Genomic DNA, 13,060 nt, shown 5'->3' on the forward strand with positions numbered 1-13,060 from the left:
TTGGGGGGGGGGGACGCTCACTCAGTCTGGCTCCGCGACTAAGCCATTATTGTCGTTAGTAGGGGGCTTAGTAGGTGGTTTCCTAAGTATGTTAAATCAGAACAGGCACCACTGAGCACCACTGAAGTGACTCAGCAGCAGTGCAGGGTCTCCTCTGGTGTGTGGACTTCTGGCGAACTAACATCGATGGTTCCCTGCGGACTGCCGACGCTGAGACTGCGACGGAGGAACCCGGGTGTGGCCGTGTATGGGGGAATTTAAATGAGCGGCGTGGGAGTAATGCCACTGTAACGGCGCAGACGATGGGGTAGCAAAAACAAACAAAAAAACAAAAAACAAAACAAAAAACAAACAAACAAAAAACAAAACAAAAACAAACAAGGTTGGTAACGGTATTATTAGGGTTGTAAGCACAGCACTGCGTTGAGAGAGCAATTTCTTCACAAATAAGATGAATCAATAAGTGAACCCGAAAGAAAGCTATAGATAAATGGAAGGTGGGTAGATGGATGATTATACAGTAGGATTTTGAACATAGATAGGGAGGTACATAGACAGACAGATAAATAGATAGATAGATAGATAGACGGTAGGGCGGGCGGGCATGCGGGCAGACAGACAGACGGATAGATGGATACTGACAGACAAACATATATCATTATCATTATTAGTAATATTGTCGTCATTATTATTATTGTTATTATTATTATGATTATTATTATCATCATTATCATTATGACAGTTTCGCAGTGCTTGAACGAAGCACCATGACAGCTTATCTGTATCAGTGGTCATCAGACCCGACTGCATAATGTATGTGGACGGCATGAAGAATCAGTCATTACATCTCATACTTGCACAACATCGACCGCCAGTGACAGTGGCTGAATGGCTTGCGATTTTTGCGTTCACAAGTCTGTTCTGTCCGAAAGGCCGTGTCACGTTCCGTGAGTTCGGGGCACTCACGCACACACGCACGCATTCACACACACACACACACACACACACACACACACACACGCACACACACACACACACTATAGTTTCCTCTCACGGAAAGGATGCCACGTATATGTGAACATTAAATCATACCAACAACTGACAACCTTTTTTTTTCTGGTGCAGACCTAATGGCATAATGTTTGTTGTAGACCTCACGAAGGCTTTCGACCATAATAATAATAATAATGGTATTTATATAGCGCTGAATCTTGTGCATAGATAAATCTAAGCGCTTTCGCACCAGTCATTCTCACGCACGCATAACTCTAAAACTGGAGAAACTGAAGACAAGGAAGAGGCAGGGAAGGGAGGCTATTTTGGGAAGAGGTGGGTTTTAAGACCAAAGATAAAGCACCCCCCTCCCCCCCCCCCTTTTTTTTTTAAAATTGCGTATATAAAGTCGGCCCGAAAGATCACTCTAATGTCTATGTTAATTTCCTATTTTGCCCGGAACTGGAAAATCTAAATTGGAATCTGGAATACGTGTTGACAGAAGAGAATCGGTGTCCCTCAGCGGTCCGTAATAGCCCCCCCCTTTTTTTTGGTTTTGATTGTTTGTTATTATTTTCTTGTGTTTGTGGTGGATAGTGAGGCGCTACATATTTGTTATATCATTAGAAAAAATACAAACACTCAGTAAACACTAAAACATTGCATGCAAATACAATGCCTATTCATAGAGCATTAGAAGCAAACAGACAAAGCATTGTAAATTAAATGGTTGAGTGATAATGCATATAAAAGAGAGAAGGAGAGACGCATATGATACACAAAAAAGTGTGAACAAATAGGATGGAGGCCCCACGGAAAACAGACTAAAAAGAAAGTGGGGAAAATAGGTTGGAGGCCCCCCACATTGCATTGCATTTGATTGCTCTTTGTCATAACATTACAGGGAGAGCATCTCGCTACAGTGCAGCACCGTCTCCACCCATTGATCAGGTTTTCTTTTTCTGCCTGCAGATGTATCTCTTTTTTCTATTAAAGTGCACTTTCTACAGAATTTTGCCAGGGACACACCGCTAGTTGGTTTTTGTTGTTGTTGTTGTTGTTGTTGTCATTATTATTATCATTATTTTAATATCATTAGTATTATCATCATCATCATCATCATCATCATCATCATCATCAGCATCATCAGCATCATTAAATCATTAAATTAAATTAATGATGATGATGATGATGTTGTTAATGATGATGATGATGGTTGTTGAAGATGATGATGATGATGATGATGATGATGGTGATTGTTGATGATGATGATGCTGTTGATGATGATGATGATGATGATGATGATGATTGTTGTTAATGTTAGTATTTTAATCAGCGATGTTGTCTCTGCCACGGAAACGTGGTTGTGCGATGACTTGCCGTCATAAGTGGAGAAACGAAATGGCACGGCAAAGGTTCTGGTACCAGGGAAACGGAAGAGGGGCTGCACAAGTGTTTCAATAATTCACTGGCCCAGTGGTCGCTGGCTGGCGTAGAACTGTGGGCACACATAATTCAGAATTCTCTTTGTTGGTACCAACCGTTTTGTCCACTACCCCCATGACACTGGCAACGCTCTCTCTCTCTCTCTCTCTCTCTCTCTCTCTCTCTCTCTCTCTCTCTCTCATTGTCTTTTTCTAGCTCTGTCTCTCTCTATTCCCTACTCCCTCTGACTTTTTCTTTCTCTCTCTCTGTCTCTCTTTCTGTCTCTCTCTCTCTCTCTCATACTTTGTCTCTTTCTGGTTCTGTCTCTGTCTCTGTTTGTCTCTCTCCCCTACTCTCTCTGACTGTCTCTCTCTCTCTCATGCTTTGTCTTTCTCTTTCTGGCTCTGTCTCTGTCTCTCCCCTACTCTCTGTCTCTTTCTTTCTCTCTCCTCTCTCTCTGCCTCTGTTTTCCCCGCCCTCTCCCTTTCTCTCTCTCTCTGCCTCTGTTTTCCTCGCCCTCTCCCTTTCTCTCTCTCTGCCTCTGTTTTCCTCGCCCTCTCCCTTTCTCTCTCTCTGCCTCTGTTTTCCTCGCCCTCTCCCTTTCTCTCTCTCTGCCTCTGTTTTCCTCGCCCTCTCCCTTTCTCTCTCTCTGCCTCTGTTTTCCTCGCCCTCTCCCTTTCTCTCTCTCTGCCTCTGTTTTCCTCGCCCTCTCCCTTTCTCTCTCTCTCTGCCTCTGTTTTCCTCGCCCTCTCCCTTTCTCTCTCTCTCTGCCTCTGTTTTCCTCGCCCTCTCCCTTTCTCTCTCTCTGCCTCTGTTTTCCTCGCCCTCTCCCTTTCTCTCTCTCTGCCTCTGTTTTCCTCGCCCTCTCCCTTTCTCTCTCTCTGCCTCTGTTTTCCTCGCCCTCTCCCTTTCTCTCTCTCTCTGCCTCTGTTTTCCTCGCCCTCTCCCTTTCTCTCTCTCTCTGCCTCTGTTTTCCTCGCCCTCTCCCTTTCTCTCTCTCTCTGCCTCTGTTTTCCTCGCCCTCTCCCTTTCTCTCTCTCTCTGCCTCTGTTTTCCTCGCCCTCTCCCTTTCTCTCTCTCTCTGCCTCTGTTTTCCTCGCCCTCTCCCTTTCTCTCTCTCTGCCTCTGTTTTCCCCGCCCTCTCCCTTTCTCTCTCGCTGTCGTTCCGTCCGTCTGTCTGTCTGTCTGTCTCTGTCTCTCTCGGTATCTGTCTCTCTGTCTCTTCTCTGTCTGTCTGACTGTCTCTCTCTCTGTTTCTGTCTCTGTCTCTCTCTGTATCTGTCTCTCTGTCTCTGTTCTGTATGTCTGTCTGTCTCGAAATGCTGCACATTGTGCATGTGAATGAATGAATGATATGGATGCTTATATAGCATCTATCCTCGGTCAGAGACCAAGCTCTAAGCACTTTACAAACACGATGACATTTGCACAATAGGCTGTCTACCTGGGTAGAGCCGACTGACGGCTGTCATTGCGGGGCGCTCATCATTCGTTTCCTGTGTCATTCAGTCGGATTTCAGGCAAGCGCACATACACTACATGACATCTAACATTTACGTGTATGACCGTTTTGTTTATTTACCCCGCCATGTAGGCAGCCATACTCTGTTTTAGGGTGGGGAGGATGCATGCTGGATGTGTTTTTGTTTCCATAACCCACTGAACGCTTCCATGGATTGCAGGATTTTTAACGCGCGTATTTGATCTACTGTGTGCGTATACACACGAAATGGGGTTCAGGCACAAGCAGGTCTGCACATATGTTGACCTGCGAGATCGGAAAAATAAAATCTCCACCCTTTACCCACCAGGCGTCACCGAGATTCGAACCCAGGACCCTCAGATTGAAAGTCCAACGCTTTAATCACTCGGCTATTGCACCCGTCAGTCTGATCTGGTGAATTATGTTTGTCGTCTTCATGCAGATTACCTTTTGCTGATTGTTTATGAACCCTCCCGCCAACTTCTGATGTATGTACAGGTTGTCATGGCCAAATGCATTCAGCATTCATTTATTTCTGCATCTCTGTCTCTGTCTCAATCTCCGTGTCTCTCTCCTTTTCTCTCTCTCACTCACTGTCTTTCTCTCTCCCTCTCTTTCTGCCCCCCCTCTCTCTCCCTCTCTCTCTCCCCCCGTTCTGCAAAATATGTGACCAGTAAACAAAGTTCATTTAATTCCATTTCATCAAGGCAACTTATTTTCCTGATACACCCAAAGACAGGCCACAACAAATGTCGAATTATGGGGTCAAAATGTCTTATAATAGTGGACAGTTCGCACAGAGAGCTTACGATGGAAATGACATTGCTTCTGAATTGGACCCAGAAAAGTAACACGCGTGCGCGTGTGTGTGTTCGTCTGTTTGGATTTCCACCTCTCTCTCTCTTTCTCCCCCCCTCTCTCTCTCTGTCCCCCCTCTCTCTCTCTTTCTCCCCCCTCTCTCCGTCCTCCCTCTCTGTCCCCCCTCTCTCTGTCCCCCCTCTCTCTCTCTCTGTCCCCGCTCTCTCTCTCTTTCTCCCCCCTCTCTCCGTCCTCCCTCTCTGTCCCCCCTCTCTCTGTCCCCCCACTCTCTCTCTCTGTCCCCCCTCTCTCTCTCTTTTTCCCCCCTCTCTCTCTGTCCCCCCTCTCTCTGTCCCCCCTCTCTCTCTGTCCCCCCCTCTCTCTCTCTTTCTCCCCTCTCTCTCTGTGTGTGTCCCCCTCCTCTCTCTCTTTCTCCCCCCCCTCTCTCTCTGTCCCCCCCTCTCTCTCTTTCTCCCCCCTCTCTCTCTCTTTCTCCCCCCCTCTCTCTCTGTCCCCCTCTCTCTCTCTGTGTTCCCCCCCTCTCTCTCTCTTTCTTACATTCGTGCGTCATGTAAGAAAGCAAAATAACAAGAGAGAGAGAGAGAGAGAGAGAGAGAGAGAGAGAGAGAATCTCTCTGTGTGTGTGTGTGTGTGTGTGTGTGTGTGTGTGTGTGTGTGTGTGAAAATAGTAAACAGATATGATATATCATATTTTGATTTGATGGCACTGAATACTGTGCCACTGATATCAAACACCGGAGTACCGATACAGCTGTTCACATTGCCAACATCACCTTTTTGTGACGCCAATGGAATGCTTCTGAAAGATACGCTTTAAAGATCCGCAATGGTAGAGTGGTTGGAGTATTACTGACAGGTCTTTCTTGGGGATCACAGGACACGCCTGGAAAGACTTGAACACAATGAGTGAAAGAACAGTCCTGGAGGGAGGCCGACAGGTCACAGGCTGAACGTTGACAGTACAGATTTGGTCAGCCCCGGAACAAGGAATGAGAACATCCCTAATGTAAATACACACTTTGAGATTAAACAACGTTAAAAAGCTTAGTGTTCCGCAGAATTGGATTGGCGTAGTATTCATCAAATGCCGCTGAACAGTCAAGGACTTAGGAACAAAAATGTTTTGTCTGGCCGGACGAGTGCACGCAGTGTTAAGTGACGGTAATGGCGTTTCGGCTCCTACTGTGTTTGTTTGCAGACGGATCTATTTATTGTTTAGAATGGGAACAGTGATTTCTTCGCCTTCTTCATCTATCCCGTAGTCTACGCCTCTATAGGGGCACCGCTGATGTCCTGGCAACTAGTTCTATCCATCTCTTCCTGTTCCACATTTAGTTCAGAGCATTGGTCAGCCTGCAGACCAGTCCATTTCGTCCTCCCATCTCTGTCGGTCTGTCTCTCTTTCTTCTTACTTGCACCGTGCCTTGTAGGATTGTCTGGGCAAGTTGTCTTGCAGATCGTGTGTGTGTCTCTTCGCCGTGGCTGGGAGATCTCAACTGGATCCGACGGTTTGCTTGACTGTGTTTTTCTCTCCTCTGCATTGGTGGTGTAATCTCTGAAGGAGATGCCGAAGTGTTTTCCAAAGCATCACATCACTGTGGCCTGTGTCCCCCTCTTCTCCACGTCAGTTGTCCAAGTCCGTGACGCACAGGTGTACAGGGAATGGTGAGAATGGTGATACTTCCTCACAGATACCGGATCAGAGCAAATGGACGGTAACCGAGGCAGTGAAAATGGTTTGAGTGTTTGAGATTCTGGAGTTCAGGTCAAACAGTTCGTTTATTTCCGTTTATTCATGTATAGTCTGTTCATCTGATTATGATATTAGACTGAAATATTATTATTATTATTATTATTATTTCTATCATAACTATGATTATCATTATCATTGATAAGAAATCAGGTCAAACAGAAGGCATGGCAAGTCACCTTTTTATTCATTCGTATTTGTATCACCACCATCGGTTGCCCTTTGTTGGACTTTGGCCTTTACACATCTCGGCACATCTGTGATAGCGTGGACATCTGAAGACAGTGACACTCAGTTTCTTGTCAGTCGTTTGTTCGTTAGTTCCACACTCTTTTCTCTCTCTCTTTAAAAAAATGTTTTACTGATTATGTAGACATCTGGAGCTGTGTCATGGCAATATGTTTATTTGTGTAATAAATGAATTATCTTCTCATATCCTTTTCCATTTTTCCTCTCATACTGTCTTCCTTTTGTCCTTGGACCGTTGCTTCCTTAGCTAGTGTTTCTGAGCTACAGTACATCAAATTGTATGTAAGCTTTAACGACAAAAAACCCCAACAACTAATCAAATATAAAACAAATGACAGCTTGTGTAAACATTAGTAAACACAGGTAATAGTGATGATGATGATGATGATGATGATGATGATGATTATCATGAGCATTTACGCCTAATTTTGAAAACAAGCGCAAGGCGTTTTCAAATAGAACTCATACGTGAACATAAACAAAAGATGAACACAAAATACCAAACATTATCAAAAATTATTCACGCACCCCCTGCCCCCCCCCCCCACCACACACAGAATACACACAAGCACACGCACACGCACACACACAAGTCACAGCACACAAACGTAAATAGTACACAATCAAAAATGAACCAACAATTTCTGAAACTATCAAAACTCACTTACTCACTAATGGTCATTTTAGTTCATACTGGAAACGGATGAGCTGTTGAGAATTATTCAGGAGGGGGAAAGGTGGGTCTCAGACTAGACTTAAAAGATTGCAGCGAAGATGAGTGACGGAGAGGCTGAGGAAGTTGATTTCAAAGAAAGGGGGCTTGGTATGAAAAACTGCGTTGGCCATTCGTTTTGGTTCGAGCAGGGGCGATTCCAGGCATGCGGTTGTCAGAAGAAGAGCGGAGTTGGCGTGAGGGTATGTAAGGATGGATGAGATGAGACAGACTGCTGTGGACCAGAAGCCTCAATAGACTCGTGACAAAGAGAGACGACTTTGTAAGTAATTCTCTCTTGCACTGAGAGCCAGTGTAAAGCATCAGGGAGAGGAGAGATGTGATCAAATTTAGAGGAACGAAAGACTAGACGAGCAGCATAGTTCTGGAGCCTAGCAATGAGATAGCTGGAGCCTGGCAATGAGGTAGCTGGAGCCTAGCAATGAGGTAGCTGGAGCCTTGCAATGAGGTAGCTGGAGCCTTGCAATGAGGTAGCTGGAGCCTTGCAATGAGGTAGTTGGAGCCTAGCAATGAGGTAGCTGGATCCTAGCAATGAGGTAGCTGGATCCTAGCAATGAGGTAGCTGGAGCCTTGCAATGAGGTAGCTGGAGCCTTGCAATGAGGTAGCTGGAGCCTTGCAATGAGGTAGTTGGAGCCTAGCAATGAGGTAGCTGGAGCCTAGCAATGAGGTAGCTGGAGCCTAGCAATGAGGTAGCTGGAGCCTAGCAATGAGGTAGCTGGGTGATGGCGATGTTCGAACGCAGCCAGCCTGTCAGTCGCCATGTTGTGCTTCTGAGTTTAAAGCTGTACGCTTATATATGAAAATAATGCGTTTTTAATGATGTGCACACACACACACACACACACACACACACACACATACACACACACACCACACAAACACACAAATTCACCCCCTCTTCACACACACACACACACACAAACACACACACACACACACACACACACACACACACACGCCACAAACACACAAATTCAACCCCTCTTCACACACACACACACACACACACACACACACACACACACTCACCCCTTCAGTCCACCCACCCACACACCCACACACCCACACACCCTTTCAAAAGTCGCCTCAACGCACACACATCCCCCACCCCTCACACAATCCTCACCTGACCCCACTCCCTACCCTCCCCGCCACAAAACGTGAAAATGGACCCAGGGAGAGAGGGAGAGAGAGGGAGAGAGAGAAAGCCATTAGCGTCGGAGGTCTAAATGGCCATTGTGGACATGTCAGACTCATGACTTCACCACGACGGCTTAGGCTGACGTAAGATTTGGCTTATTGACAGCCCGTAGGGGGGGCCGGGGGGGGGGGGGGGTGGTTGAGAGAACGGGGAGATGGAGGAGGTGAGGGATGGGAAGGGGGGGGGGTTGGAGTGGGGGGTGGGGGTGGGGGGGTTGGTGGTACTGGGCTGTCACGCTAAAACACACGCACATTGCTGTCCCTTCCCTTACTGTGCGTTATCCACCCCTGATCACAACGTGTTTGCGGAGACCCGTGAAATGTGGACCTTTCTTTTTCCTGGGAATAGAATCTGATCGTTTTTTTCTTCTCCTTTTTCTTCTTTCTTTTTTCGGGAGTGAGGGGCATGGGGGTGGTTTGGTCATTCAATCCTGTCATTAGGGTTATAGACTCCAGAATCGCTCGTGTCATCTCACAATGTACTCACACGTAACTTCACGTGAGAGAAGGGGAAGGGAGGGAGAAGGAGAGAGAGGTGAGGGAGGGGAGGGAGGGAGGAAGGGAACGAGTGGAAAGAGAGAGAAAGGGCTGGAGTGGGTGTGTAGGGAGGAGGAGGAGAAGGAAGGGAGAGAGAGAGGAGAGATAGAGGGGAGAGAGAGAGGGGATAGAGAGAGGAGAGAGGGGATAGAGAGAGGAGAGGGAGAGAGGAGAGAGAGAAGGGAGAGAGAGAGGAGAGAGAGAAGGGAGAGAGAGGAGAGAGAGAGGGGGGAAGAGAAGGGAGAGAGAGAGACAGAGACAGATAGAGACAGAGAGAGAGAGTGAGGGAGAGAGAGAGAGGGAGAGAGAGAGGGGAGACACAGAGAGAGAGAGAGGAGGGGAGAGAGAGGAGAAAGGAGGAGGAGGTGAGAGATAGGGGAGAAGAGAGAGAGGGGAGGGGAGAGAGAGAGAGGAGAGGAGAGAGAGAGAGAGAGAGAGAGAGAGAGGAGAAAGGAGGGAGAGAGAGAGAGAGAGAGAGAGAGAGAGAGAGAGAGAGGAGTTTGGGACATTCTGTTTCTCCATACTTTGATGCAGACCTTCGATGAAGATGCTGCTATGAAGGTGCATTAAGGTCTGAAACGACTTGAAAAGGCTCTGTTCTCATAGCATGATTATTCCGTCCACAAACAGGCCCGAGAGATACAGACATAATGTTGGCTTGGTCAGGATGTTGGAACTACACTCCCCGAGGTGCATCCGTGAAGTGATCGACCCTGGACTGTGTGGCCCCGGTCCTCCCAGTAGAGCCTGTGACAGCGCACTCCGCTCTTGGTGGGAGTCAGTCCCTGGCTGAAAGACCTTCTGATGGAGATCGAACCTGAGTTCTTCCAGCCGTCAGGCCGCGATGCTAACCACTTCGCCACGGCGGCTGGCCTGTGCACAGTTCTTGGTGCACACCATGTTCGTGGACAGTATGGAGACACAAGTGACCTTTTGTATTTGTATTTCTCTTTTTATCACAACAGATTCCTCTGTGTGAAATTCGGGCTGCTCTCCCCAGGGACAGCGCGTCGCTACATCACAGCGCCACCCTTTTTTTCCTATCGAAGTGGATTATTCTACAGAAATTTGCCAGGAACAACCCTTTTGTTGCCGTGGGATCTTTTACGTGCGCTAAGTGCATGCTGCACACAGGACCTCGGTTTATCGTCTCATCCGAATGACTAGCGTCCAGATCACCACTCAAGGTCTAGTGGAGGGGGAAAAAATACCGGTGGCTGAGTCGTGATTCGAACCAGCGCGCCCAGATTCTCTCGCTTCCTAGGCGGACGCGTTACCTCTAGGCCATCACTCCACTTTACAGCGCGAGGTGTGCTGTGTGTTAAGAAGTTTCCCGAGTCAGTGGAATTGGCGTAGACAGAGGCACGGCTTTTTTTTCTTCTTTTTTTTAACGCGATGCAACTATAGCGTTGCTGAGATCAGTTCAGTTCAGGAGGCGTCACTGCGTTCAGACAATTCCATATACGCTACACCACACCAGCTAAGCAGATGCCTGTCCAACAGTGTAACCCAACGTGCTCAGTCAGGCCTTGATCACGATGTTACAACCCAGCGTTTTGGAATAGAGTGGCGGTTTGGAGTGTCAAGTATTCGTGCCGTGGCGAGTTCAGTTCCTACCCTGTATGCAGAGTGGCCTCTCTACGTTCCAGGATAAAGGCCCGAAGACCGATAGAGATTGGCAGATCAGCGCCAGACTTCTTGTAAAGACAAATAAAATATACGAATAAATAAATAAATGAATAAATAGAAAGATAAATAAATGAATAAATGACTGAATGAAATAAAACCTGGAACAAGAGGAGCGGGTTTGAGAGGGAGAGACATCCTGCCTAAGATGATTCCGTTGCCTATCCCCCACATGGAACCCGCACACTCACATCAGAGGACTCTAAATCTCAGACAACTCCAAACACATGTACAGTGGTGAAAATATTCACTGAAAACTGTCCATGAAACAGAACATCCAGATAAAGAACTTTGTATATCTGTATATTTAGAAGAATACTACTTTGAATACATGTAGAAAAAAAAAGTGCATGAATCGAAAAGTAACATGTGAAAAAAGAGGGGAGCAAGAAGGAAGAAAGAGATTAAAAAAAAGGAAATAGAAGATTTTTTGAAATTTTGGTCAGTGAAGGCATGTTACAGAACCAAATAAATAAATAAATAAATAAATGAATGAATAAAAATAAAAAGAAAGAAAAGACAAACAAGTTGTGCTCAATGACCTGCATGCAACTGAGGCCACAAAAAAGAAAAAGAAAAAAAGAATGAATAAAATAAAACACGGAACAAGAGCAGAGGATTTGAGAGGGGGAGATACGGTCGGTACGGTTACGGGTGAAAGGTGAGGAACAACTCTGCGTGTGGGAGGGAGTAGGTGTATGCGACTCTCTCTCTGTCTCTGTGTGTGTGTGTGTGGGGGGGGGGGGTGGGGGGGGGAGGGTATCGGGTGTATGGAAAATATTGATAACTGGATGTGTACAAGCTCTTGGGAACGGGAAAGAATAATAAGAGGTGTCTGGGATCAGCCAATGGAAACACGCGTAATTCTGCACGCTGAGCGCACACTCTGTGATGCTTTCCTTTGTTGAAAGAGAAAGGAGAGAGAGAGTGTGTTTGTGTGTGTAGAGGGGGTAGTGGTGAGGGATTTGGATGGGAGGCGACAGGATCGATAGCTTGGTGCTGACAACTGACCCTGACCCCCAGATAGGGTCACCACTCCGTGGCTGTGTGATTGAACGACGGGAACTCTGTCGATTGAGAGACGAACGGAAACATTAACTTTTTTGTGTGGTGTGCGCGTTGACAGGCATGGCGATTTCGGTTTCTGCTCTGTATGCACGTGGTTTCACCATGTACTGCGATCTTTTTGTTAATTAAAGCTACAGTATGTCTCTGTTCCGACTGTGGTATACATTGGAGACCCTCCCGGGGGGTCACTGCCTCGGGAGGCTTACTGGCCAGTGATCGAGCAAGCTATGTCGGCGGGGGCATCAGTGCTTCTGGGGGTTTGCTGCTCTAGTCCCAGGTCTTAATTGACAGCCTACATAGCCATTGCAGCTGTTCAGGCTGAATTCGTGGTGGTTTTTGTACTGATGCCCCTGATAGGGCTTCCCATGCCGAACAGGTCGTGAGTGAGGCCCAAACTAAAAGTGACCCACTGTCCCTTTCGCTATTCTCTATTCTTCTTTTTACCGCCTCTTTTCTGTCCTCAGCTCCCCATCAAGCCTTCTTTTCCACATTCTATTTTTTCTCTGCGCCCTTCTTCAGGCCCGCCGTGTTCGCCGTGCGGCGCGACCTGTGATGGCAGGATTGACAGCTTGGTGCTGACAACTGAGCCCTGACCCACTCTGTGACTGTGGGGTGAATGGACGACGGGAACTCTGTCGATAGAGAGATGATCGGAGAAGTGCAAGGATGGGGTGCGCGTTGTACTGACGTGGCGAGTCCAGTTTCTGCCCTGCGCTCACACGGTTCCACGTTATACGACAGTCTTTCTAATTCAAGCCTGTTAATTGAAGCAGCACGTTGTCCCCGTTCGTATCGAGTTTTGAAGTCCATGACGGTAGAATAAGGTAGGGTAAGGCTTTCTATTACAAAGGACAACAATTTGGGATTATAATTTCAGAACATAATTCGCAACCAAAGAATCAAGATTTGGAGTGAACTAAACAACGGAATAGTAGAATAGGAGGAGAGAGACAGAGGGGTAGAGAAAGGGGGGGGGGAGACCGAGAGAGTGTGGGAGACAGAATGAGAGAGAGAGGTATGGGAAGAGAGACAAGAGAAAGAAAGAAAGACAAATAGCGAGAGAGAGAGAGAGAAAGAGAGAGAGAGAGAGAGAGAGAGAGAGAGGGATGGCTTATG

General features: G+C 47.0%; 1 protein-coding gene across 1 annotated transcript in view; it reads left to right on the forward strand.

The window, feature by feature from the left end:
- The first annotated feature begins 6,284 nt into the window (after positions 1 to 6,284).
- Positions 6,285 to 13,060, forward strand: part of LOC143295079 (atrial natriuretic peptide receptor 1-like) — a 50,635-nt gene continuing 43,859 nt past the window's right edge. The window contains 2 exon segments of the mRNA XM_076606638.1: positions 6,285 to 6,385; positions 9,973 to 10,115. Coding sequence (XP_076462753.1) covers positions 6,285 to 6,385; positions 9,973 to 10,115 — 244 coding nt within the window.

The sequence above is a fragment of the Babylonia areolata genome, chromosome 20, assembly GCF_041734735.1.
Source record: "Babylonia areolata isolate BAREFJ2019XMU chromosome 20, ASM4173473v1, whole genome shotgun sequence".
NCBI classification, from domain to species: domain Eukaryota; kingdom Metazoa; phylum Mollusca; class Gastropoda; order Neogastropoda; family Buccinidae; genus Babylonia; species Babylonia areolata.